Here is a 27,069-nt window from a genome sequence, read left to right on the forward strand (position 1 = left end):
AAAATTACTCACTCCCCCCCACTTGAATCAAACTGATAGGAAGCAACTCCCAGCTATTGCCCCCCCCCCACATACTATTTATTCCCATACCCCTGGGGTGCAGTATTGTCCCACTCTGAGAAAAGTGGCTAGATACCATTAGCTCACAATCGTGTGGTTTTGAAAGTGGTTTTAATAAGTCTGTTTTGGTGCTGACCAGTGGGTCTGTTTATCTAGGCAGGTCCGGTCAGAAAACAAAGAAAAGAACGCAGTGATGTCTTTCACAGTGACAGATGAACCTGTATACATTGACTTGACCTTGTCAGAAAATAAAGAAGAGGTAAATAACTTGCAAGTCTGTTTTCTGGGTTGTTGGAGATGTTATTTTTAAAATGGGGGTTTGGATGCTCTAGGGATTTGAGGGCTGAAGAATGAAGCAAGTCTAGTGCTGGAGCGACAGTATAGGAGGTAAGGTGCTTGCCAGCTCCCGAGCACCACCATCAGGAGTGATCCCTGAGCACCAAGCCAGAAACCATGACAGCAGCAAAGGAACTAAATCTGAGCACCACCGGGTGGTTGAATATCCTCCCAACCACCCTTTGAGGGATAGGCAAGAGTTTAGCAGTGTTTCCCATAGTATTGAAGACCTGTTGTTGGCAGGCCTAAAGGAGGCCGCGACTTCCTCCTGACATCTCTACACCATGGTGTTGTCACTGCCAGGCTACATGCCTTATTTTGGTGGGATCACACTATAAGTTGCTCGGGTTATTTCTGCCTCTGCTCAGAAGTTACTCCAGCCGGCTGGGGGATGCTGGGGATCGAACCCTGGTCAGCCACATGCAAGGCCCCAGGCTTTGTGCCTCTTTTTGATGTTGTTTTTGGGCCATACCTGGCGGCACTCAGGTGACTCCTGGTTATCCACTCAAATCACTCCTGGCAGCTTCAGGGGACCATATAGAATGTCGGGTATTGAGCCCTGGTTCTGTCCCTGCTTGGCGCCATGCAAGGCAAATGCCCTGCCGCTGTGATATCGCTCTGGCCCGGCTTCATGCTTTTTGACTTAACTTTACAAAAAATGGCAGTTGGGGCTGGCGAGGTGGCGCTAGAGGTAAGGTGTCTGCCTTGCAAGCACTAGCCAAGGAAAGGACCACGGTTCGATCCCCTGGCTTCCCATATGCCCCCCCAAGCCAGGGGCAATTTCTGAGCGCATAGCCAGGAGTAACCCCTGAGCATCAAATGGGTGTGGCCTGAAACCCCCCCCTTCACAAAAAAAAAAAGAATGGCAGTTGACAGTAGTGCAGGAGCATGTTTGAATCTCCAGTACCGCATTTATAACTCGTTGACCTCTATGTGCTGAGCCAGCAATAGTCCTAGAGCACTGCCGATCGTGGTCCAAAGAAAAATGAAAAACACATGGCAGGATAAAAATAGCAATTTTTTAAATGAAAGGTTTGGATGTTGTTTTTTTTTTCCTTTATAGTAAAGTTTGGAATGGAGTGTTGAATTTCCACAAGCTTATTAGATGTATTTTATACATATTAAAGATATCGTAAAATAATTCTCGCATATATGCAGTACTAAACGTATTATCCTTTACAATAGACTGAAGTGTATTATACGCTATAGTAACAATTAAATTTTTCTTTTAGCCTGTTAAGTTAGCTGTCGTTTGCCGAGATGGTCAAGTTCATCTTTTTGAACACATATTAAATGGGTAAGTGGGAAAGATTTTTCTGTTTCATTTGCTGGCTTGGAGGACCATACAGAGTGCCATACAGTGAGCCTGGGTTGGCCACATGCGAGGCAAATGCCCTCCCTTGTCTGTCCTATTGCTCTAGCCGCCAGGAAAGCTTGTTCTTAAATTTTGCTTTGTTTTGTTTTGTTTTGGGGCCATTCCAGTGGCGCTCGGGTTACTCTTGGCTCTACACTCAGAAATTGCTCCTGGCAGGCTCTGGGGACCATATGTGATGCCGGGGACAGAACCCAGGTTCATCCCAGGATGTCCGCACGCGAGGCACATGCCCTACCTCTGTGATATCCCTCCAGCCCCTATTTTTACTTTTTTAATTGAATTGATATGAATAACAAAGTTATAAGATAATGTGATTTTTCCAAGTGTACTATCTTCCAATACTAGTTCCTTCACTGGTGTCCATTCCCCTCTAACAGTGTCTCGTCTTCAGTGTGTTTAAATAGAAACTAGTTATAAATAGAAACTAGTTATGAAAGCAGCACGTGCACATTTAACAGCAGACCCAAGGCCAACAAAATTGCCCCTAGGGATCAGAGGCCACATACGAGCAGAGGAAGGCGAGCCCGACTTGCAGTGATGACGTCCATAATGGTTTCGCTTCTGGCTGAGTCTCAGAGATGACATCTTTCTCTTGGCTGTCTGAGCATTTCTGGCAGAGACTGGTGCTCGGAGGGTGGCTTTAAAACATGCAACTTCGCTTTAAAGTTTTTGTGCCGTGCAAATTGAATTTTATGGAACCCATTTATTTTTATCTTAGTTTTTTGAAACCTTGGTCATTGATGTCAAAACATCGAAGACATCGCTGTGCCCCCCTGTTCTGGAGAGTTGTGTAGGAACTCTTTAATGCTCCAATCTTGAGGGATTTAAGGTCTTAAATCCACTTTTAGAGAGCTTATATAGAGTTGAAGTACAGAACTAGTCCTGTTTCCTTGGATGTGGTCATTTAGTTTTCCCTATACCCTTTGTTGAAGAGGCTCCCTTTGCTCCTCTTCCTAAAGCCAAACTCTCCGCCACAGAAGGAAAGCTCGTTCTGTGAACCTGATGGCTCGTCTACAGCTCTTGGACCTTTATTCTGGCTCACAGTGGGCTGATTATATCCTTATAAAGTCCCTTAATCAGCACCTCCCACCTTCCCCCCTTTGAAGTTTTTAGCTATTTATTTAGCAATTTCATTGAGGGTCTACAGATTTTTTGTAGAATTTGTTTCAAGTTACTGAAGACTGATAATGAAATTCTGTTTGTTTTTGTTTTGGGCCGCATCCATTGATGCTCAAGGGCTACTCATGGGCTCTAAACTCAGGCATTAGACCCAGTTGTGCTAAGGTGACCAGATGAGAGATGAGATGCCAGGGATTGAACCCAGGCCATATGTGTGTAAAGCTAGTGCCCTCCCCACTGTACTGTCTCTCCGGCCTGTGATTGGACTCGATGGAGATTCCATTGACTGACTAAATCTTGAGGTACACTGGTCATTATTGACCGCTGTAATAATCCTGTGTGAACATAGGATATTTCCCATTCCTCACTTTACTCTCTGTTTCTTTTCAATAGCAGCATAATTTTTTGTATCTCAAGTCTTTTTTCACATCCGTGGTTAATTTGTTTACCAGGAGAGCAGGCCACAGCTGAAAGGAGAATCTGACAAGAAATAGATGTGGTTGTGGAGTCAGGGAGACTGAGCAAAGCGAAGAGGAGGACCTTGGGGACAGGCGAACAAGACTGCAGGGTTAGAAGGAGTGGGAGCTTATGTTGAATGTAGAGATCTCACAGTTAATATTGGGCAGAATGGCAGGCAGCCGTGTTTTGAAGCAAGGCTGTTTGTACTAAGCAAAACTTGCTGAGAAAGTTGTAAGAGCAGAAATAGGTAGAAGGTGTAATATGTGAAAGATGTAAGAGGAGAAATAAGAGTTGAGAGAACAGGGGCCGGAGAGATAGCATGGAGGTAAGGCGTTTGCCTCTCATGCAGGAGGTCATCGGTTCGAATCCCGGCGTCCCATATATGGTCCTCCCGTGCCTGCCAGGAGCAATTTCTGAGCCTGGAGCCAGGAATAACCCCTGAGCACTGCCGGGTGTGACCCAAAAACCACAAAAAAAAAAAAAAAAAAAAAAAAAGAGTTGAGAGAACAGAGGCTTCTCCAGAGGGAAAACACAAAAGCAAAGAAACATCCAGACAAGCAAGTGAGATACACATGTTCAGAGAACACAGGCCAGGTGCATGTTCAGAGTAGAAGGCAGGCAAGCAAGTCACCGCTGAGATCTACGCAGTCTAGAGGAACAGACCACAGAGCATGGTTGGTGACAGGAAGGGGAAGGTAGCGGGTGTGGTGACAATTTTAAAGGTCTCAGAGGGAAAGGAGGGAGACTGAAAATGAACAACAAATAAAACAAAAAGGAGTTGGAGATTCTGGTACAGGGCTTGAAGGGTAGATGGGTTCCAAGACTTTTTTTTAATAGGCTTACTGATTTATTAACCAACTTTCAGGGCATTAGATGAGGCTAGGGAGTTTCTCTCCATATATCTTGTTATCTTTGTAAGTGTCGTTACTTTCACTATCAAAGTCCTCCTGTCACCTGACTACCAGAAAGACATTTTTGTGGGTTTTTTTTTGGGGGGGAGGGGTTGGGCCACACTCAGCGGTGTTCAGGGCTTACTCCTGTCTTATCACTGAGGAGTCACTCCTGACTGAACTCAGTAATCGTAACAGGTGCCAGGGATTCAACTTCGGCCGCTCTGTGCAAGGCAAGAGCCTTCCCCACTCTCCTACTGCTCTGGTCCCTCAAAAACACTCATCTTGTCCTTCTACTCCCCTTCTCCTGTCTCTGACAAAAAACCATAATTCATACTGCTAGCTTGTTTCAGTAATTTATGATCATTTGTCTTTCATTGCCTTATTTAACTTGACATAACATTCGATATCCATTCTGTACTAAAAGATGTAATTGCGGGCCGGGCGGTGGCGCTAAAGGTAAGGTGCCTGCCTTACCTGCGCTAGCCTTGGACGGACCGCAGTTCGATCCCCCGGTGTCCCATATGGTCCCCCAAGCCAGGAGCAACTTCTGAGCGCATAGCCAGGAGTAACCCCTGAGCGTCACCGGGTGTGGCCCAAAAACCAAAAAAAAAAAAAAAAAAAAAAAAGATGTAATTGCATTTTTTTCTCTTTGGGGGGGGGGGCACATTTGGTTGTACTCTGGTTTCTCCTGTGCCCACACTCAGAAATCGCTTCTGGCAAGCTCAGGGAACTGATGCTGGGGATTGAGCCAGGGCTCTTCTAGGTTGGCTCAAGACAAATACCCTACTGCTGAACTATCGCTCTGGCCCCTAGCTAGAACAGTATTCTAACGAGTTTAAGTAAATAGATGGCAGGTAACTGTGAACTCTTGTTTATTTTATTGAAGATTGTTTTTTTGGAGGGGGGTTTTGAGCCTTAACCTGGCAATGCTTAGGGGCTACTCCTGGTGGTGCTCGGAGGATCATATGGGGTATGGGACTCAAATCCAACAGCCCTATGCAAGGCAAATACCCTACTTGCTGTACTGTCACTCCAGCTTCATTTATTTTTATTCGTTTATTTTGTTTTCAGGATACACCAGCTGTGGCTTGGCAGTTTTCCTGGCTCAGTGTTTGAGGGGACCACATGATGGTGCCAGGGGCCCAAAGTGGGCTCCTACAAGTCACGCATGTGCTCCAGCCCTCGAGCTGACTTTATTGAACTGATGGGCTGGGGGTGATTTGAAGTTTGACAAGAGTGGAAGGAGCACTCTGGAGACCCTGGCCCTGCTGTTGGTTGACCACATGAGCTCCAAATAATTATGAGATACATCAAATTTCTTTCTTTTATTTTTGTTTTTTTTTTGTTTGTTTCTTTGTTTTTGGTTTTTGGGTCACACCCAGCAATGTTCAAGGGTTACTCCTGGCTCTGTGCTCAGAAATCACTCCTGGCAAGCACAGGGTACCATATAGAGTGCCAGGATTCAAGCCACTGTTTTCCTGCATGCAAGGCAAACGCCCTACCTCCATGTTGTCTCTTCGGGCCCTAGATGCATCAAATTTCTGATCTACTCTTTTTCCTCCGTCATTCCTAGGTACTGCAAAAAACCTTTGACTTCAAACTGCACGATTCAAGTAGCAACGCCTGGGAAAGGCAAGAAATCAACACCCAAACCCATCCCTATTCTAGCCGCTGGATTTTGCGCAGACAAAATGTCATTGTTACTTGTCTATGGCAATTGGTTTCAGCCTGTCATTGAAAGAGTGGTACGTAGCTGCTACTCTGGTTAAAGCAATTTAGCACTCGTTTATTGTTAGCGGGAGGAAAGACATTTATTTTCTCCGTGTGTATTAAGCTCTGTTTATGCTAGAGTATATGCAGTAGAATGAGTCTTGGTCATGCCCATACCCTGGCACGGCCAAGAAGAAGCACGTGCTCTTGTGGCCTGCTACACACAGGGTTGCTGCAGATGCTTAGCATTTGGCGAAAGGAAAAGAACCCGGTGTCTGGTGAAGCTCCAATAAATGAGGCTGATTATACTTGGCCATTAAGGGACATTCAGTTTGGTGGATGGTATCTCGTGTGCTCGGTGACATGTGCCTAGGGGCTTCCATGTTGGCCAACATATATATATATATATATATATATATATATATATATATATGGTTGGAGGGCCACAACCAGCAGTGCTCAGTGTTACTCCTGGCTCTGTCTTCAGAAATCACTCCTGGCAGGTTTGGGGACCATATGGGATCCAGGGATCGAACCCAGGTTGGCCACATACAAGGCAAATGCCCTACCCATTGTGCTATCACTCTAGCCCTTAAAATAAGTCCTGTTTTGAGGGGATGTGGGTTTGTGACAAACCCCATAGCACTCAGGGGTTACTCTTGGCTCTGTACTCAGACAAATCCTGCCAGGCTCGGGGGACCATATGGGATGCCAGGAATTGAATTGGGGTCCATCCTGGGTTGGCCGTGTGCAAGGCAAATGCTTTACTGCTGTGCTATCGCTCCGGCCCAAAAATAAATCTTAAAAGTTCTAGTAATAATATTATTTTATTAATTTACAGTTTATTAATAATAAGTACTCACTTAATCTTTTTCGATTTCTTTTTTTTGGTCCTCACTTGACAGCACTCGGGATTACTCCTGGCTTTGCTCAGGAATCACTCTTGGCATCTTGGCAGCCTCCAGGGTATCCATATGGGATGTTGGGATCAAACCTGGGTCTGCTGTGTGCAAGGCAAATGCCCTACCCACTGTGCTATAGTTGCAGCCCCAGTACTCGCTTAATCTTTAAAACAAGTGGCTTTTTGGGGGGTAGGGGTTGGGTTTTGGGGCCCAACCCAGTGGTACTCAGGGATTACTCCTAACTCTGCACTCAGAAATCACTCCTGGTACTCAGGGAACCATATAGGATGCCGGCGATCAAATCCAGGTTGGCTGCATGCAAGGCAAATGCCCTAACCACTGTGCTGTCATTCTGGCCCAACTGTATCGGGTGATTAGCGGGCTATCGTTTTTGGGTCTAGGAGCTCTTTGGAGATGCTGTGTCTGTTCCTGGTGTACCCTGTCAGCATGTGTTATTACATGTAGGGCTTTTTATATACTATTGTATTTTTATAAAAACACAGTAGTTTATTGTTTAATTTATTTTTATTCTCACCCCCCCAATCTGTTTTTTAAAAATCTGTTCACAGGTTTTAAATTCCAAAGAATCTCATATGTGTTTAATAAGAGACATGTCCAATTGCTGGGCCCCAAAAGTAGAAACAGCGATAACAAAGGTGAGTGTGTTATGTAGACATTAGGAGCAAAAGCGAGGAGGGGTTGTTTAGTAACAGCATATTTACACTGCTTTTCCTTTTTGTTTTTCACCTTAATATTCTTTCCCTATAAGTGTATGGCTTCTGTTCTGAAACTTGTTTCTGGGTTCTTGATTTGTGTTGAATGGCAAGAGGGGGAAGGCCTGAAATTTAGTAATTTCCTGCTCCCCTCTTCCCACCTCATCTGGGCAAGGATGTGTGTATAGATCAATATAGCAAATTGTTTTACAGTCCGTGCTTACAACGCAGAGCTTTGTTCAGAGACCGGTTTATTGCAGACGAAACACAACTGTGATGGGGCTCGATTTTGAGACCGCAGTGAAATGTGCTTTGTCTTGCTTTGTTTGGAATATAATGTGCCACCTACATGCAGCTGGACTTCTAGCAGTTTAAATAGGAAGAAGAGCCATGACATGCTGTGATGATGTCCAAATGGTTTCGCTTCTGGCTGAGTCTCAGAGATGACACCTTTCTCTTGGCTGTCTGAGCATTTCTGGCAACGATTGTTGATTTGAAAGTGGTTGTGAAACGTCAACTTCCCTCGAACGTTTTGGAATCAGTGTCTTTCTTTGTGATATGTATAGATTTGATTGCCATCCCCATTCGCGTACAAGCATAATATTCTACCCGCTGTGCTTTTACTCTGGTCCCACCTTTTCATTATTTTTTTTAATTTGATTTTTGGAACCTACCTTGCATTACTCAGAGCTTACTCCTGCTCTGCATTCAGTGGTTACTTCTGGTGAGGTCCAACCATATGGAGTGCTGTTCTTTGCTTTGCAAGCACCTCACTCACTGAATTATTGTTCTGGCCCCATGGTTTTATTATTATTATTGCTAGTAGTAGTAGTAGTAGTAGTATTCTGATTTTTTTTTCATGTAAATCGGGATTTCTTTTTTTGTTTATTTTTTTGTGCCATACCCAGTGACACCCAGGGGTTACTCCTGGCTATGTACTCAGAAATCGCTCCTGGCTTGGGGGACCATATAGGATTGAATCGCGGTCCGTCCTAGATTAGCGTATGCAAGGCAAATGCCCTACTGCTTACGCAACTTCTCCTGCGCCTAGGATTTCATTTGAGAATTCTCTTCTATCCTTTTTTTTTTAGGATTTTATTTTTAAGGTTACATTACCAAAACTTTTTAAGAATTATTTTTGTTTTTGCCATTTTAGTCATGTTGAATTTTTCTGTAAAAAACCCTTTCTAGTTTCTTGTTTGAGAAAGATATATAGTCCATTTTGTCACATCCTTGCAATTTCTCCATCCAACTAGGTGAGAACACCGGTGATGAATTCCGAAGCCAAGGTTCTGGTTCCTGGGATACCTGGTCATCGGGCTGCTATCAAGCCTGCTTCTTCACAAACAATGGAAGAAGTGGACAGTAAGAGGAAATTGGGGGAAAATGAGGTAAAGTGTTCACTTTGGGTTTCACTTTGAAACCTACTACATGGGAAATTCTAACACCTAGTATTGAGTAAAGCCAAAGTGGAAAGTTGAACTGTATTGGACTCTCTGTTAACTTCTGTCTCATTATCCGGCAATGTATATTGTGCACAGTTCTAGATTGTGACCTGTGTAAAGTTTATCTGGCCAGGGGCCTGAGAGAGCACACAGTGGTTAGAACATTTGACTTTATCATACTGCTCATCCAGCTTTGATCATTAGCATCCCATCAGGATCCCCCTGATCATGGCTGGTTGTGGTTCCAAAACAAAGCAAAATATTTTCGCCACTGTTGACTGAGCTTGTTCATGATTTGAGTTCCGGAAGCCAGGCTGGCTGTGATGATTCGCCTTGGGTTTCGCTTGTTGCTGAGTACCAGTGATGCCTCTTCTCTTGGCTGTCTGAGCAGTCCTGGCGGGTTTAGTGCTTGTTCCAATGTCTTCCTGCTTCATCAGGTTTTTCACCACCAACTCAAGTGCCTTTCCTGTTGATAGGCTCACAACATTTGTACTTTGGCCTAGTTACCGAGGACTTGCCCAATAGAATTGTTTGAATATTTATTACAACTTGTTTGGGTTCCCTTTTTAGAAAGGAGGGAGCTCACTGGTTTAAACTGACTGATAGGCCCGAAAGTAGTTGTGTGTGTTTATAAATTGGGGAACATACTTAGATGTCTTTATGCTCATTTGATAAAGTAATCTTCCATACATCTGTTAAGTGAAAACCTTTGGAAATGTCTTATGCTTAAATAACTAAGATTTGGCAGGTGAAAGCGAGATTGGTCACACCAAGTGGCACTCAGTGGTCTTGTGGTCTGGGGTGCCCCTTGCCATTGCTTGGGGCAGTGGTGGGCAACCGATTTTTTCATCTGAGCCAAATCTCGCCAAAATCACGATTGAATTTTATTTTATTTATTTATTTTTTGTTTTTGTTTTTGGGGCCACACCTGTTTGATGCTCAGGGGTTACTCCTGTGCTCAGAAATTGCCCCTGGCTTGGGGGGATCGAACCGTGGTCTTTCCTTGGCGAGCACTTGCAAGGCAGACACCTTACCTCTAGCGCCACCTCACCTGCCCCGATTGAATTTTATTTTGAGAGCCTCCAGGACATGCACTGACAGGCTAGGAGCAGAGTCCTGACTCCTGGAGCAGCCGCCTGGCACACAGAAGAGCCGAATTAAAAAGTGTAAAGAGCGGAACGTGGTTCCAGAGTCACGGCTTGCCAAACAAGTGGGATGCAGTGTTCATGCCCTCTAGCCATTTGAGATCTTTCCCTGGCCTGAGGCTTAACTGTTAGGAATTTTATTTATTTAGGTAGGGTGGAGGGATTGGCTATGCATGGCAGTGTTCAGGAGTTACTCCTGGCTCTGTGCTCATGGTTCACTCCAAGCCAGATTTGGGGGACCTTTTGGGGTGCTGGGGATGAACCTGGGCTGGTTGTATGTAAAGCCAGTGAGTGCCCTGCCTGCTATGCTGTCACGCTGGCCCTACATCTGCACTTTTCTCTTTTTGGTTTTCGGGCCACGCCCGCTGACACCCAGGGGTTATTCCTGGCTATGTACTCAGAAATCACTCCTGGCTTGGGAGACCATATTTGGGGTGCCAGGATCAAACCTAGGTTCGTCCTTGGTCAGCCATGTGCAAGACAAACAGTCTCACCGCTGTGCTATTGCTCCGGCCCCACATGTTAGCTTCTTGGCTAGTTATTTGCTTCACTTGGACCTGGGACTTGTGTTGCAGATGTTACACTTGCCACCTACCTTGGTCTTTATAGGCCAGTGGAGCTTCTGTCAGAATGAGAAAGAGAGCACATTTGTTTTCCAGAGTCCCCTGTGGGAATTAGTCCATGTTTTCCATCTTCTGAGAGAGGGAAGCAGAAAGTAGCTTGACTAGACGCAGTAGACCTTGTGTACTTTATTAACATTAACAGGCAACTTTGGTTCCATAGGTCAGCATTGAGGAGCGCCTGGGAGCGTTGGACATTGATGCCAAAAAGGGAAAGGGAGACCTCCAGACCAACAGTTTCCCAATTCTGCTCGCACAAGGTTTAGAAAGCAATGACTTCGAAATGCTGAACGTAAGTATTTCGCTGGCTGTTAGGGGAGTTGGTGGCTGATAACTGTAGAGCTTATTCACGAGGCACATTCAGAGTGGACAGTCATTTACCATTGATCTGTCCTGTTAGGTTTGGTATTGGTGGCACTAGACAGCCACCAATGATCATTTGTATCGAATGACTTAAGAACCTGGAATGCATTTTCTCATAGAAAGACTGTTGTGACTTTTTCCTTTGTAACATAATAGAGCTGAATTATTTATTTAATACTCCGCATTCTAGATCACAATTTATATTTTTTTCTGTAGGAAAATGCGTTCCTGAGTTTTAACTCTGGATTCCAGAATCTTATTTCCCCCTGGCCGTGAGAGGGGGCAGTGAGGTGAATCCTGGGCAAGGGGTAGGAGGTTTGGTGGAAACATGCAAGAGGGTTGGGGGTTGTGTTGTGATGCTAAAAACTGTATGTTTAAACAGTGGCCTTTAGTAATGATTTCTGTATTTTTATGTTGGTGACTGAATTTGCTTAATTCGGCCCTCAGTCAAAATTGGGCATGATCTGAGGAAAACCTGGAACACTTGGATTTAAGAACTGTATGATGAGAGTAAAGCGGTTTTCATTTGTTAAATTCATTTATTTTTAAGTGACCCAAAGAGGTATTGAGCCACTTAGTGCTTAGTGTAAGTACCATATTTTTTTGCTCTATAAGACGCACCAGGCCATAAGATACACACAGCTTTTAGAAGAGGAAAACAAGAAAAAAATTCTAAAGCAACTGTTGCAACGCGAGACACCATCAGAAGACAGTGGCTGGGAACAACCAGCCTGCAAGGCTGAAGTATATTTACGATATGCTGCTCCACAGCTGGTTACACACATATACCTAACTTTTCTTTTATATTGGGAAAATAAAAAACATTTTTTTTAACTACTCAGGCTTGAGCCCCAGGCAGCATTCGCTCCATAAGATGCACAGATGTTTTTCCCCTCATCTGGGGGTGGGGTGGGGGCTGTGTCTTATGGTACAAAAAATACAGTAATCATTTTTTAAAAACATATAACCTGTAAATAGTATCTCTGATTTATTTTGAATATAAGTGCAAATGTCTTGTATTTCAGTCTGAAGTGATTTTGTAAATATTAGAAGAAACTAATAGGTCCAGGAACCAAAAAAATTAGTTTGAATAAATGTATTCTGAGGGTAGATTCTTGTTTAACATGACTAGTGGTGATTTGTGAAATTAAGTCATAGAGGACAATGAATGCTTTGTTTTGGGTTCATACCCAGCAATACTCGGGTCAACTCCTGGCTCTACACTCAGGAATTGTCTCCATACTCCTGGCAGTGCTTGGGGGACCATATGGGAGGCTGAGGATTGAACCCTGGTCAGCCACATGTAAAGCAAGTGCTATACTGCTATACTGTTTCTTCCAGTCTTCAGTGGATGATTTTTGTTTTCATACTTGGTAATATTTAGGAAATACTCCCAGGCCCTTGCTTAGGGGTCTGCCCAAGGTGTTGGAGGACCATGTGCCAGAATCAATCCTAGGCTGTTGTCTCGTACAGCTCTGGTCCTTTGACCCTAACTGATGATGTGTTTGAATGGTTACAGAACCTAGCTGCCATACCATCCACATCCATGCCTTGGGACCTTCCTTGGTGGTGCAAATGTTTGTTAGCCATCATTAACAAACTAATGATTGTTAGTTGCATTCTTTTCGGCTGTCAGGGAATGTCCCCAAGGCCTTTTTTTTAATATGCTAAAACAGATGTTCTCCTACTAACCACAACTTACTCTGTTCCTTCATTCGTTTATGAGGTCCTGGGGAGTGAACTCGGGCCCATCTGTACTGCAGCTCTGAGCTACATCTCTTTGTGCTCGTCTCCCCCAACTTTGACTTTTTATCAAGGAACATTCCAAAATTCCAAGAAATAGTACAGTACACCACCTTGACCTCATCACTTAGAAATATTCTTTGCTAAGGTATCTCTATACTGCTCATTTTACCTGCTCCCATGCTTCTCATTAGAATGGGACAAATCTCAGACTTGCTGTTTCATCCCGAAGCATGTCCCTGTCCAAATTGAAAACAGTCACTTCCTTCAGAGAGCCCATTGGGGCCGGGGAAGTGGCACCAAGAGCTGGGGTGGGGTGGATGCTGTGCATTGCCATGTGGGTCCTGGGCATCACCAACCAATGAAATAAAGAGGTGAAAAATAATCGCCCCAATCATTATCATACCTGTAAATAGATGTAATTTAGTTTGTTTTTTATAGCAGCAAGTTCAGTCCTGAAGTGCTGCTAGCCTGTCTGGAAGGTCAGACATGGAAACCTGCTGGTCTACATGACCTGTTGGTCAGAACTAGGGTCATGACAAGACCATGTCAACTCATGGCCAGTTCATACAGGAAGTCTTGTAACATGAGTGTCATTGGAACTTATAACTGATAGTCACAATAAAGAGGATTTAGTGTCATCAGGTACCCCCCTGAATCATTGTTGACAATCTGACCAGCTTGTGAGTTTTACATTCAATTAGGGTTAGATTCCAGTTCAATCACCAGTGCCACATAAGCCCCAAGTTCACCTCTGGGGTTGTCCTTAGAGGCTCCTCCCTACAACTGCCAGGGCTACACTGATGGTCCCCTGAAAATGACTGGGAATGACCCCCATACCCTTCAGTAGGCAGGCCCACCCACCAGAACAAAAGTTTGAAGAGTGGGAACCATGAAATTAGTACCCAGGCATGTTACCAGCGGATGTGTATGAAGTGCATTTCCTTTGCAGAAGAAACTGAAGTTTAGTGAAGTTTTTTGGGAGTTGGTTTTGGTTTGGGGGTCACACCCAGTGAACAGTGCTTAGGTAGTTACTCATGGCCTTGTACTCATAAATCACTCCTGGTGGTGCTCAGGGAACCATCTGAGATGCTGGGGATCAAACACGTGGGCCACGTTCGAAACAAGGCCCTCCCCACTGTACTGTTGCTAGAGCCCTCACTAAAGGGTTTTCACTCAGGCACTCCGTAATTTCTTTTCCATCCACTTAAAATTTTATTCAAAATGTTGACACAATTTGGTTTTTGTAATGTAGCAGAATGATTTTTATTTTATTTTATTTTATTTTATTTTTGGTTTTTGGACCATATCCAGTGACACTCAGGGGTTACTCCTGGCTGTATGCTCAGAAGTCGCTCCTGGCTTGGGGGCCATATGGGACGCCAGGGGATGGAACTGCGGTCCGTCCTAGGCTAGCGCTGGCAAGGCAGGCACCTTACCTCTAGCACCACCATGCTGGCCCCTGAATGGTTTTTATTTAAAGAAATTTACTTTGGAGAAGTATGAGAGCAGGAGAGAACATATGTGCTCCAGAATGGATAAAGCCTCAGTTCTTTAATTTCAAAAGATTTGTTTCTTGCCCCTTTTGGGGAGTCTTGAACTCAGGGTTTAGTCATGTGAAGCATGTCTTACTGGGTTACATCCTCAGTCCCTTTTGCTTGCTACCTGAATGCCTACTGGTGTTCTGCCTCATTTCCAAAAAGTTTATAAAAGATCATCACCTGGAAAAAGCTAGTGGAACTATCAGTCCTGGTAGCTGAGGACTACACTTGTGAGATAGCCTTAAGATTCAGGGCTCCTCAGCCCCCCAACTTGAACTTGCTCCTTTGGCCGATAATAAACTACCTTGATCTTTCTAAATGATGTTTATCTGTTTGCTTTTCTTGTTGAATCTTTACTTCTGAGTGTGCTTATCTTGATAGTCTTTTTATTTTTCTCACAGAAAGTGCTTCAGACTAGGAATATAAACCTAATAAAGAAGACTGTATTGAGGATGCCCCTGCATGCTGTTATTCCGCTGTTACAAGAGGTAACCAAGTATTTCCGTGTCAAGTTGCTGATGCTGTGACTTCCAGAGTGTTGGAGGTGGGGTTTGCAGCATGTAAGGAATCCGCGGGGGCATTTTAAACAGTAGGTGGCAGTTGAGAGAACAAATACCTGAGTTAGTAAGAAAAGTCACATCGTGAAGAACTCCTGAGGCAGTGTCTGAGTGTGTCTCTATATATTTATCTGAATAAAGGGTATTTGGAACCTTTGGGTGAACTTAGAATGTTGTAAATGGGGGGTGCTGTCCGTAGAGAATGATGGCTAATGAAATCCCAACCAGGAGCTCCCACATTCTGATTTTGTTCTTTCTTACTATGTCCTGTGAGCTTTCATGAGATAAGCAATCATGAGAGTGTTTATCTGCATTTTGATTTGCTTTTCCTTCCTTCCTCCTTCCTTCCTTTCCTTCCTTCCTTCCTTCCTTCCTTCCTTCCTTCCTTCCTTCCTTCCTTCCTTCCTTCCTTCCTTCTTCCTTCTTCCTCCCCTCCCTCCCTCCCTCCCTCCCTCCCTCCCTCCCTCCCTCCCTCCTTCCTTCCTTCCTTCCTTTTCTTTTCTTTTTTTTTTTTGAGATGAGTTGCTTTAAACGTGAGCAGTCCAGTATATTGAGTTCTGTCGTGGCTGGAATCATTGTTGCACTGAAAAGACTAGTCAGACCTCGACTGAACTTGTCCTTTTCAGCCACTAACCTGTTTCCTATTTGGTTTTCCTTTTCCGGACATTTATTCCTATAAATTGTAGCCCAGATTTTCTTCAGGTAAATTACTCCTGGGGAATGGATTCTGAACTATGTTGTGTTGAATTATGCATTTAGGAACTAGGAAATATAGGAAGCAAATAAGCAGTTATTGGTGGATGGATTGTTTTCCCCCTGTTCTTGTGGATTGTCATACTAATCCTGTTTTTTCCCCTTTAGCTCACGAGGCGGTTACAAGGCCACCCGAATAGGTAAGATGGCTCTGGTTTACGTTGCTTCATTTTCAATAATTTTTGAAGAGGTTGATTGATCAAAACAGCAATCCCTAATAGTATGAAACTGTATAATAAGAAGTGTCAAATTCTAATTGATAAAGTTATAAGAGCTACGTATTACTCTTTGAAGGAAGGCAGCCAGGGGGAGGCCAGGAGGAAACGGCCACTGGTGGCGGGAAATGTGCACTGGTGAAAGGTGATAGACATTACATTGTATGATGGAAACTCAATCAGGAACAACTTTGGAACTATGTATCTAATGATGGTTTATTGAAAGAAATTATTTTTTTAAAGACAGCATAAAAAATATTATTCTTCACCCTTACTGTAGATGAAGTGGACCCACAGGGGGCTGGTGGTGGTAGTTTTTGACTCTTCCACTGAGCAGCCCTGTGGTGCTCAGTGTCACTGGGACCACACCCCATACGTGCTAGGGCCTAGTGCATGCCAGGCACAAACGAGCTGTCCCCAAGTTCTCTTACGCTGCGATTTCTAATTTTTTTATTTTTGAGGGGCCACACCCAGCAGTACTCAGGTTATCTGGCTCCGTACTCAAAAATTCTCCTGGCAGGCTCGGGAGACCATATGGATGCCGGGGATTGAACCCCAGTCCATCCCAGGTTGGCCGTGTGCAAGGCAAATTAAATTCCCTACTGCTTGTGCTGTTGCTCCGACCCCTTAGTTTTTGTCTTTTTAGCACAGCAGTAGGGCATTTGTCCTCGCAAGCGGCTGGCCCAGGAATGACTTAGATTCGAATCCTGGCATCCCCTGTGTTCCCTGTGCCTGCCATGAGCGATTTCTGAGCACAGAGCCAGAAGTAACCCCTCAGCGCCGACGGGTGTGGCCCCAAAACCCATAAAACCCCTGCCTAATTTCTTCTTTATTATTAGTATGTTTAATGAATACATTTCACTTTGTGATTTTTCCTAATCTTGTATGAAATTTTCGTCATAGGGCTAAGTTCCTTGTAGGTCTTTACCTTAATAACTAAGAATCAGTTTAGGTCATAAAATTCCTCCACCCCCTATTAAGTAGCATTGTGGGGGTTCACAAAGGAAAGCTGGTGGGGTCCTTTATAAGCCTGGCTCACATTTGGGGGGTTGGCTTCTTGACATTTGATGTTTGTTGGCTTAGAAATCTTGTTCCCCCGTGATGAGACCCAAATACGAATAGCCCGTTCAGCCCCACTTTATTACTCTCGTATCACTTAAATAGAAATACTTTTCTTTCTTTTCTTTCTTTCTTTTTTTTTTTTTTGTTTTGGGGTCACATCCAGCAGCGCTCAGGGGTTCCTCCTGGCTCTATGCTCAGAAATTGCTCCTGGGGGGACCATATGGGATTCAAACCACCATCCTTCTTCCTGCATGCAAAGCAAATGCCTTAGTTCCATGCTATCTCAACGGCTCCAGAAATACTTTTCTATTTCATTTTGTTTTGTTTTGTTTGGGGTCGGTCACATCTGGTGATACTCAGGGTTACTCCTGACTCTATTCAGGAAACTATACTCCTGGCACTGTTGGGGAAACCAAATAGGATGGCTGGGGATCGAACCCAGGTCACTCATGTGCAAGGCTTAGCACCCTATCCCAGTGGTACTCTGGGGTCACTCTTGGGTTTGGGGGCCAAATGGGGGTGTTGTGTTCAAACCCACATCCTTGTGCCTTCTAGAAGTAGTTTGCTCTCACCCCCAGTTTGAAGTCAGTGAAAGTAATCTTGGAATTGCTTTTAGAGAAGTGTTTCCCAAGTGGGAGATGTGCCCCTCTCTCCACCTGAGCACCCATTTCCCCAGCCTTATCTGGCACAGAAACTTCCAGGGAGTTCCTAGGTTTTGAGAGGAAGTTTTCTTCTGAATACGGATCGGTGGGCCAAGTAAATTAGGAGCAGAGGAAGAGAATTTAAGGGACACAGGGAGATGTTTGAGGACTCCACCTGGCAGTGCTCAGGGGACCATATTGGTTTTGTGGGGGATCGAAGCTGGGTCTTCCTCGTGCAAGGCAAATGCCCTTCCTGCTGCACTATCATTTCTGCTACCAGTCTGCTCCATCCTGCTGCCTCTACACTCCCTACAGTTATTTAATCTATGGGTCTGCAGTAGACTTGGGAACAGAAAGGACTGCCCAGTTCACAGCGGTTGACTGAGTAGAGTCCTTTTACTGAGCGTAATGTATATATCCTCACTTGGCTTTTTTTCCCTCTCAGTACAGCTGTGTTTAATTTTGCATTCATGGAACGTTTGTTCACATTGAGATTATTTTCTTCTTTATTTTCAGTGCCGTTTTAATGGTCCAGTGGCTCAAATGTGTATTAACGGTTCCATGCCTCCTACCTATCCACAGTAAGTCTTACTGAGTATTTTGTTGTTGATAAGGATTATAACTCGCTTTTACAGATTCATTCTTTTTCTCCATTTGTCCTTCACCCAACCGCTGCTTTGAGATATTTTGCTGTTGTTTTATTTTTATTTTTTCTTACCCAGTGTACTTAGGCCATGACGTTGCCTTTTATAAGTTGATCTTTTTTGCCTTTTATTTTATTGACTTTTTGGAGGGAGGGTTTGGTTTGGGCCACTCCTAGTGGCGTTCAGGGGTTACTCTTGGCTCTGCACTCAGAAATTGTTACTGATTGGCTCAGGGACCCTATGGCATGCCTGAAATCGAACTCAGGTCTGTCCTGAGTTGGCCATGTTCAAGGCAAGCACCCTACTGCTGTGCTATCACTCCGGCCCCTCTTTTTGATTTTAAAATAAAATTATTTTCTAAATTAGATTGTTTAAGAGTCAAGAAATAAGAGATCTCTGTTGACACATTGACCTTCTAATGTTTTCTTCTCTGTTCATCAGTCATTTTCCTATGTGGGTATCTCTTCTGCCTTCTGTTTCATATGCTGCAGGGTTTGGAAAGCCTCCGTGTAGGCTGCCGTTGGTGCCCAGCTTTATGTCATAGGGTAAAAATGAGATACATCCCAGGCATTGTGCTAAGGCTGCTGTCTTTCTTTTTTTTTTTTTTTTTTTTTTTTTTTTTTGGTTTTTTGGGCCACATCTGTGACCTCAGGGGGTTACTCCTTGGCTATGCGCTCAGAAGGTTGCTCCTGGCAACATATGGGGACCATATGGGACGCCGGGGGATCGAACCACGGTCCGTCCTAGGCTAGCGCAGCAGGCAGGCACCTTACCTCCAGCGCCACCACCCGGCCCCTAAGGCTGCTGTCAACTCTTTCCTCTGTGCAAAGGAAGAGCATAAAAATAACATCTTTTTACATATCAGAGGAAGAGGTTAGATTCTCTGCCACATCCTTTGCTTAGTAGTGCTTAGCTAGAAATGAAGTTATGCTATTCAGTTTTTACATTTTATTTGTCTGTCACCTTATAATAGTTTCTCTTTAAGAGTCTGTACCAGATAGTGAAGAAAATTCTGAATGTGTTTTTTTCTAATTTTTTTTCCCAAAGGAAAGCTAAAGATTCATTGAGCCTCATCCAGTCACCAGATACTCAGTGGGCACTCCTGGCTTGGTGCTCAGGGGTCCCTGCCCTGTGCCCTGTCCTACCATATTCACTGTTTGTTGCGTTTCACCGGGTCTTCACCCCACTCCCTTCTGCCACTGTCTGTCCTTCTCTGTCTTGTCCTTTGCACCAGTCATTTGAGGTTGCCAGTAAACTACTGGAGAGCCAGGTTTGGCTTGCCAGTCGTCCTTAGGAGCTGTGTGGATTGTTGCCAGGACATGAGAAAGGTGGGGGGGAGAGACAGGTCCCAAGCATAGGCACTGAGGGTCCCAGCTCAGGAGGTAGGTGAATTGGATCTTGTAAAGAATGGCACCATGTGGGTAAGGGGTGTGGATCGTGACCACAAGCCTCAGGTCCAGGGATACACAAACTTTTTGTTTTTGTGACTTCAGTTATTCACTTAGAAGTAAAAAAAATCGGGGCCGGCGAGGTGGTGCTAGAGGTAAGGTGTCTGCCTTGCAAGCGACTAGCCAAGGAAGGACCGAGGTTTGATCTCCCGCATCCCATATGGTCCCCCAAGCCAGGGGCCATTTCTGAGCAATTAGCCAGGAGTAACCCCTGAACATCAAATGGGTGTGGCCCGAAAAACCAAAAAAAAAAAAAAAAGAAGTAAAAAGACCTTGAGGATGCCTAAGGGAAGACTTTGGGAACCAGCTTCTAAGGGGAGTTGGGCTCGATTAATAAGATGCTGCCAGAGTAACAGTCTGGTCAAGGCAAAAGCAGACCTGCAGGCATGCTGCAATTTAGGAAGGGAACTGTGGATAGGATGAGATCCCTCCTTCTCCTGCCTCCTTTCTTCATTTTTTTTTTCCTCCTTCCTTCCCTTCTCCTGCCTTTCCCCTTCCTCCATCCCATGCACTTACCTGAGCCTCACCCCCCAGCCTCCTGGGGAGGAACAAATAAAGTCAGTAATGCTAATGGAAATACGATCACACCAAGCTTTGGTTTATTTTGAGGATTTTATTTGTTTAATGCTAAAACTTTTATATGTGAATGAGAGACTTAATTACATTAAAGTGTGTACAGGGGGCATAGGAAGGGGTACTTTGGTCTGGGTTAGGTGTAGATTAGGGAATTTCTCCTGTGTTCCCAATTCCTGCTCCAATTTTATTTTGTAAAGGATCCTATTACCATTTCTTGTCTTGGGGCCTATCAGGCAGTGTTGAGGTTCTTTGACTGCTCAAGGGTCACCCTAGGTGTGCTGGGTGGGACCGTAGTAGTGCCAGGGATCAAACCCAGGTCAGCTGTCAAAAGACAAGTGCTTTTCTACTGTAAGTCCCTCCCGTCATAGTTATTCCTGGTTTATTAAATTCATTTTTGGTTTGGGTGGCCCCACACTTATGTGTGCTTATGATGCTTTGCCTGGGGAGGTTATTACTCTGGTGGGGGTGCTAATGCAGGGATGGATCCCAGCCCATCTGCATTGCAAAACATGCAGACAAGCCCTTGGGTGCTACACTTATCCCTAATAAGAGCAGCAGGAGACTAGGTCCTCTCTACTGTGGCTGCACTGGCTTGCTGTCAGTGAGCTCTTCAGGTTCTGGTCTCCCATTGGCTGTAGAGTGCCAGGGGGTCACTGATGGGGTATCCCAGAGGGCTCACATCTGCCTGCAGAGCCACAGCCCCGTGCCTAATTCTCCGGGGCCCCTAGGCCAGCCCTGAGGACTCCTAGTGAGAACTGTATAGGTCCTCATTGAAGTTGAGCCCTGCTGGGTGTCTGGGAGCTGGACTAAACTCCCTCTGCTTTTCACTTGTGAAGGATGATGAGACGGCTTCTGAGTTATCCTGGGGTAAGCACACAAAGGCAGAGAGATGGGGTGCTTGTGTAGGTTTAGTTAGGTGGTCCCTTTCAGAAGGACTTTGTAGGTGATGATAACAGCAAGACTGTCCCTTACGGCATCATTTGAAAGGCAGCTGCATTTCCTCTGTCAGGTATCTTGGCACCTTTCAGCATGAGCCGCACTAAGTGCTTTAAAGACAACTATCTGGGCACCTCTGAGTTGATTTGTGTGTCTACTCTCAATATTATACCATAGTCATTTAAAATGTTCTCCCTCCCTCCCTCTTTTCCCAGTTGCCAGACTTGGTTCCCCAGTTGGGGACACTGTACCAGTTAATGGAGAGCAGAGTAAAAACGTTTCAGAAACTCCTCCCACCTTCATGGAAAACTCATTCTTCTAATCACACAAGTAAGTAAACTTGACTTTGCTGTGGCACTAAAGCTTGAATGAGAATCCTTGAGGAATCCCAAGCTTGAGGAATCCCATGGTAAGAAATGGTATGTCAGGATTTAACTTGTGGTGATTATTTTACTCAAACTATTCTCACTACTACAGATTAGATCATACAGCTAGGATGAACGTGTTTACTGCCACACAGGTCCTGGTTACTTTTGAAATAAGTTTGCAATTAAAAAAAAAGTTTCAGGGGTCTGGGCGATGCACTAGAGGTAGGGTGTCTGCCTTGCCTGCACTAGCCTTGGATGGACCGCGGTTCGATCCCCTGGCATCCCATATGGTCCCCCAAGCCAGGAGCGACTTCTGAGTGCATAGCCAGGAGTAACCCCTGAGTGTCATCTGGTGTGGCCCAAAAACCAAAACAAAAAAGTTTCTGCTTATGTTTGGAGGAGGGGGAGGGCATACTTGATGCTCAGGGTCGCTCCTGGAGGTTCTTGGGGACCCTGCATTGCTGGAGATCAAACCTGGCTTGCTGCAAACAGAGTATATGCTGAGTGTACTGATTGAGCTCTCATCCTGCCTCTGAAATGGGGTGTTAATTGCAGGTCGTAATTTATATCTTTATCTGTTTTGGCTTGTTTTTGTTTTTGGGCCACACCTGGCCGGTACTTCAGGCTTCTTTGCTCAGAAATTGCTCTTGGCAGGCCTGGGGAAACCACATGGGATGCCAGGGATTGAACTTGGGTTGGTTCTGGGTCTGCTATGTGCCAAACAAATGTCTCACCTGCTGTTTTTAATGCTTTGCGCCCTGGTCTTAATTCTTAAAATTCCAGTTGTTTAGCTAAAAAAAAACTGTCCTCTGTGCTAGGGGTTCAGTCCTGGCAATGATTGAGGACCACATGCAAGGCAGGTCCTTTAACCCATTGTTCTCTTTACACATTGTGAAATTCCCTCCTTTCTCCTCACTTGGTTGTAATTTTTGTGATGATGGAGTGGTATACAAATGCTTGTCGAAAGCAGTTTTTCTCACCTTTAAATTTGCATATTTTCCTCTGATTGCATGTGATGCTCGTTTGAGGTTTTGTACCCCATTATGTGGTGTTTTTCACATACCTGACTGTGGTGTGTGTGAGTGTGTGAGTGAGTGAATGAGTGAGTGATGTGAGTGAGAGAGACAGACAGACAGACACACACACACACATACACACCACACGTTCTTTGAGGGGTTGAGCTCACAGGATCATTCTTAGTGTATTTGTGCCACTGGATATCTGAGCTTCGACTCTCAGGTCCTTCAAACCCAGTTTTTGTTTTTGTTTTGGGGCCACACCCAGTGACGGCCCAGGGGTTGCTCGCTCAGAAATTGCTCCTGGCTTGGGGGGAATCCATATCGGAGTGCTGGGGGCCTGGAACCTAGGTCCAGTCCTAGGCTTAGCCATTTTGCAAGGCAGACACCTTACTTCAGCACCACTGCTCAAGCCCCCAAACCCAAGTTTTTTCAGATTTGAGGTGTTTGGGAAGGATGAGTTGAGCCACATCCGGCAGTTCTGGCATTAGGTCTTGGGCCCTGTGCTTGATGGTTGCTCCTTAGAACATACAGGGGACATGGCTGTGGCGCTTGGGACTAAGGCCAGCACCTTGACCCAACCCCCAGTCCGTCTCAGAATTTATAACTCATGGAATATTTTTCCTTGTCTTTGGCAAGTTGATTTTTGCCCATATATTGAGCACATAAAGTAAACACTTCACTGCTTTCTGTTTTCTTCATCCTAGAGGTTTTGTGATGAGTTTATTGATGCGCGGAGGTTGGGCATGCTTTGGACTGAGCTATGTTAAGTTCTATTGCTAATAATGCCTTTCTTCTAGGTTACAGCATCAGAAAAAACAAAGGGAATGACTTGGTCCTGTACAGAAGGCAAAGTTTGATATACGAAGAAGGTAAAGGTGGGGGCAGGGCGGATGTCTAGAATTTGGGTCATTTCTCTTTCACGTTGACTTTACTTGTATTTAGTAAAAGCATCATGTGAAATTATGGCTTGACCTTCCTTTTTTCCCTAATGAAGACGGCAGGCAAAGCCTGTGGGCAAAAATGCTCTCAAATTGGAAGAGTAGGGACAGATGAACACAAGAACTAGAAAGGGGACGTTGAGTGGAAGACATTTAAATAGAAGATATTGAAGGCTAAAACGATGCATTCCCTTTTATTCTGCCTACTCCTCTCGTGCGGTCTTCTCATTCACCTCTTTTTCTTCCCCTCTTCTACGTTCTCTCCCTCTTCCTTTCTCTCCCTTCATCTCTCTCCCCCTCTCGCCTCCCATTCTTCCCCTAGAGGCCAGGCACCCTGTAATTTTCGTTTCTGAACCAGGCAAATTCTTGGGATTTACCAAAGCAAACTTCAAGAAAAAATACATAACCAACAGCCAGAAAATCATACTAACCAAATAGCTTTTAAGATTGGTTTCATCAGGGCCCAGAGAGATAGCACAGCTGGCGTTTGCCTTGCAAGCAGCACGATCCAGGACCTAAGGTGGTTGGTTCGACATCCCGGTGTCCCATATGGTCCCCTGTGCCTGCCAGGAGCTATTCTGAGCAGGACAGCCAGGAGTAACCACTGAGCATCGCCGGGTGTGGCCCAAAAACCAAACAAAAAAAAAAAAAAAAAAAAGAATAAATAAAAAGGTTGATTTCATTGGTGTATCTCCTTGTAAGACATCAGGTCCACTGATTTTGGCAGAAATTTTTTGCCTTTCAAGGAATAAGGTTTTAGGGTTGGAGCGATAGCACAGCAGGTAGTGTATTTGTCCTTGCACATGGCCAACTTGGGTTCAATAACCCAGCATCCCCATATGGCCCCCGAAGCCTGCCAGATTTTTTCAGCCTCGTTCCCTTACCTGGTGTCCCTCTGCGCCCCCTGCTTGTGGTGACTGCATGCTGGACTGCTGCGTTTCTCACACAAACTTGAGTTCTCATCAGCTTTTCTCATCTGTTAGTGGGTTGCTGGGCTTGGTTCCAGGTCTTTTATTTATTTATTTATTTATTTATTATTTTTTTTTAGCATGAATTTCTCTAGTTTCAGGTCTTGAATATCTACAAGAACCTCAGTTGACTGGCAGGGCACTGGGATCTTGTGGATCTACTGGCTAATTTTCCTTTGATACTGCCCAGAAGTGGAAAATGCTAGTACTTTTTGGCTTTTATTTTTAGACTTTTTAGGAACCTTCATACTATATCTATAGCACTGAGCCAGTTTACAATTTCACCAGCTGTGCATAAAGGGTCCTCAGGCCTCTTAAACGCAGAATTTTTGCTACCATTATAGGTACTATTTACTTTGTCCTTAGCGAGATTTGATGGAATAATTTAATGTATGAGCTTGGTGCTAATTGGGCTCCTTTTCAGGGGTTTGGGCCACACCTGGTGGTACAGAGGTTATTCCTAGCTCTGTGCTCAGAAATTACTTTTTGCAAGCTTGGGGGGGGCACCGTATGGGATGCCAGGGATTGAACCCAGGTTGGCCACTTACAAGGCAAATGCCCTCTTCTATGTGTTATCGCTCCAGTACTCTGGCCCTTCAGATTCAATATTCTTGTTTGTGCATGTGTACACACAGAATAATATTTCTAAAACTAAACTTAGGAATTTGATCTTTTAACTGCCATGATCTATTTTGGTCACCAAGTCTGTGTTTTTTCCTTGCAGAATCTTCTGAGGAGGAATCTGATGATGAAATAGATAAGGACTCTGATGTAAGTAAACGAGTTGTTTTCTGGCATATAAATGTGCCTTTAGATCCTCTTCTTTCTTTTTTTTTTTTTCTTTTTTTTTTTTTTTTTTGTGGTTTTTGGGTCACACCCGGCAGTGCTCAGGGGTTATTCCTGGCTCCAGGCTCAGAAATTGCTCCTGACAGGCAACAGGGACACATATGGGGCGCCGGGATTCGAACCGATGACCCTCCTGCATGAAAGGCAAACGCCTTACCTCCATGCTATCTCTCCGGCCCCTCCTCTTCTTTCTTGTGTTCATTTTTTTTATCTATTCTATTTTTTAATCTTTTTGGCCACACCCAGCAGCACCCCAGAGGTTGTTACTCTGGCTCTGAGCTCAAGATTGAACTAGGGGGTGCCGGGGCGGTGGCGCTGGAGGTAAGGTGCCTGCCTTGCCTGCCGCTAGCCTAGGTCGGACCGCGGTTCGATCCCCCGGCGTCCCATTGGTACCCCCAAGAAGCCAGGACGCAACTTCTGAGCGCATAGCCAGGAGTAACCCTGAGCGTCACAGGGTGTGGCCCAAAAACCAAAAAAAAAAAAAAAAAAAAAAAGAATTGAACCTGGGTCAGCCGCTTCAAGGCAAATGCCTCTACTGCTGTTGCTGTTTCCCTGGCCTTGGGTGTTCATTTTCTTGGTTTTGTTTTTGGCTTCTACTTGGGAGAAGGGCGAAAATCCCCATTAGAGTCTGAGAGGCCCTCATGCCATGAACCCTTCCCTGACTTTTCCTGAACATTTTTTATACCAGGATAATTGGGATGAAGATGAGGAAGAGAAGGCAAGTGAAAAAGAAGAGGAGGAAGAAGAGGGGGATATTGATGAAGAAAATGAAGAGGAAGATGAGGATGCTGAAGAAAATGGTGAGGATAGAGATGGGACACAGTGAAAAAGAATTGAACGGAGATTTAGATTTAGATCCTGAAAATGAGAGTGAAGAAGAATGAAGAGAGGAGAATAACAAGCCACTGGACTGTATAAACTGGTTCCGATGCGCCAGTGCCACCACCTTCTGGGGAGGGATATTGAGCGGAGCCCACGGGGGCTGCCACGGGCCCAAAGTTCCCGTTGATGGCTCCCGGGCCCGCCCTGCTGTCCTGAGCACCCCAGACATGACTGTGTAATAAGAGTGTTTCCTTTCGAATGTTAATAAACTTTACACAGTAAATAGAACATTTTCCGCAACGTACTGGCACGAGTGTTCCATATACGGTATATTTTTTTAAGCCAATCTCCTGATATATGAACGGTCCTACCAAGAATCGGCCCCAGTGGAGGAGGTAGCCGCCTCCCCTCTGGGAGGATGATAAGGACTGATGAAGGGGAACCGCTCTGACGCAGGTTGGTGCCTTTTATCCAGTCTAACGCCAGGGCGAACTAGTGAGAAAACGTTGGCACATCTTCAGAAAATTGGGAAAGACAACTAAACTAGAGTGAAAAGAGTTGGACTGAAAAATAAAAAAGTCCCAAAGGATCCCCTCCTCACATGTCTTAGCTGCTAGTCCGGTGGGAGTTGGGTGACCTGTTTCAAACCATTTATTTTTTAAGCTGTCAAGTGAAATATTTTTTTACAGTACACACGATAATTAAAAAATTTTAAAACACTTTAGTCATCCTAAGGAAGGATTTTCCTCGACCGAGTGGCTTGTAAACAATCATTGTGTAGATGACAAGTGCATATATAACCTGTAACTTACAAATCCACTCAACTGCTTTTGAAGAATTTTTATTTAAATT

At 44.7% G+C, this 27,069-nt stretch overlaps 1 protein-coding gene and 3 non-coding genes across 4 annotated transcripts in view; all 4 read left to right on the plus strand.

Annotated features, from left to right (window-relative positions):
- The window catches only part of WDR43 (WD repeat domain 43), a 40,613-nt gene extending 14,329 nt beyond the window's left edge, over positions 1-26,284 (plus strand). The window contains 17 exon segments of the mRNA XM_049784236.1: positions 217-319; positions 1,629-1,693; positions 5,816-5,987; positions 7,424-7,510; positions 8,824-8,958; positions 10,941-11,069; positions 14,826-14,912; positions 15,843-15,874; positions 18,169-18,211; positions 18,213-18,233; positions 21,472-21,546; positions 21,548-21,586; positions 23,441-23,492; positions 23,495-23,512; positions 25,274-25,320; positions 26,084-26,215; positions 26,217-26,284. Of these exon segments, the coding sequence (XP_049640193.1) occupies positions 217-319; positions 1,629-1,693; positions 5,816-5,987; positions 7,424-7,510; positions 8,824-8,958; positions 10,941-11,069; positions 14,826-14,912; positions 15,843-15,874; positions 18,169-18,211; positions 18,213-18,233; positions 21,472-21,546; positions 21,548-21,586; positions 23,441-23,492; positions 23,495-23,512; positions 25,274-25,320; positions 26,084-26,215; positions 26,217-26,279 (1,300 nt within the window). The 3' untranslated portion in view covers positions 26,280-26,284.
- Positions 2,301-2,379, plus strand: LOC126025373 (small nucleolar RNA SNORD53/SNORD92). Its single transcript, XR_007501380.1, has one exon. It is a non-coding gene; the product is annotated as a small nucleolar RNA SNORD53/SNORD92 (small nucleolar RNA).
- LOC126025372 (small nucleolar RNA SNORD53/SNORD92) lies at positions 7,963-8,040 on the plus strand. Its single transcript, XR_007501379.1, has one exon. It is a non-coding gene; the product is annotated as a small nucleolar RNA SNORD53/SNORD92 (small nucleolar RNA).
- On the plus strand, positions 9,328-9,403 carry LOC126025374 (small nucleolar RNA SNORD53/SNORD92). The gene has a single exon (XR_007501381.1). It is a non-coding gene; the product is annotated as a small nucleolar RNA SNORD53/SNORD92 (small nucleolar RNA).
- Positions 26,285-27,069: the final 785 nt, after the last annotated feature.

Source organism: Suncus etruscus, chromosome 12 (genome assembly GCF_024139225.1).
Source record: "Suncus etruscus isolate mSunEtr1 chromosome 12, mSunEtr1.pri.cur, whole genome shotgun sequence".
Taxonomy (NCBI): Eukaryota; Metazoa; Chordata; class Mammalia; order Eulipotyphla; family Soricidae; genus Suncus; species Suncus etruscus.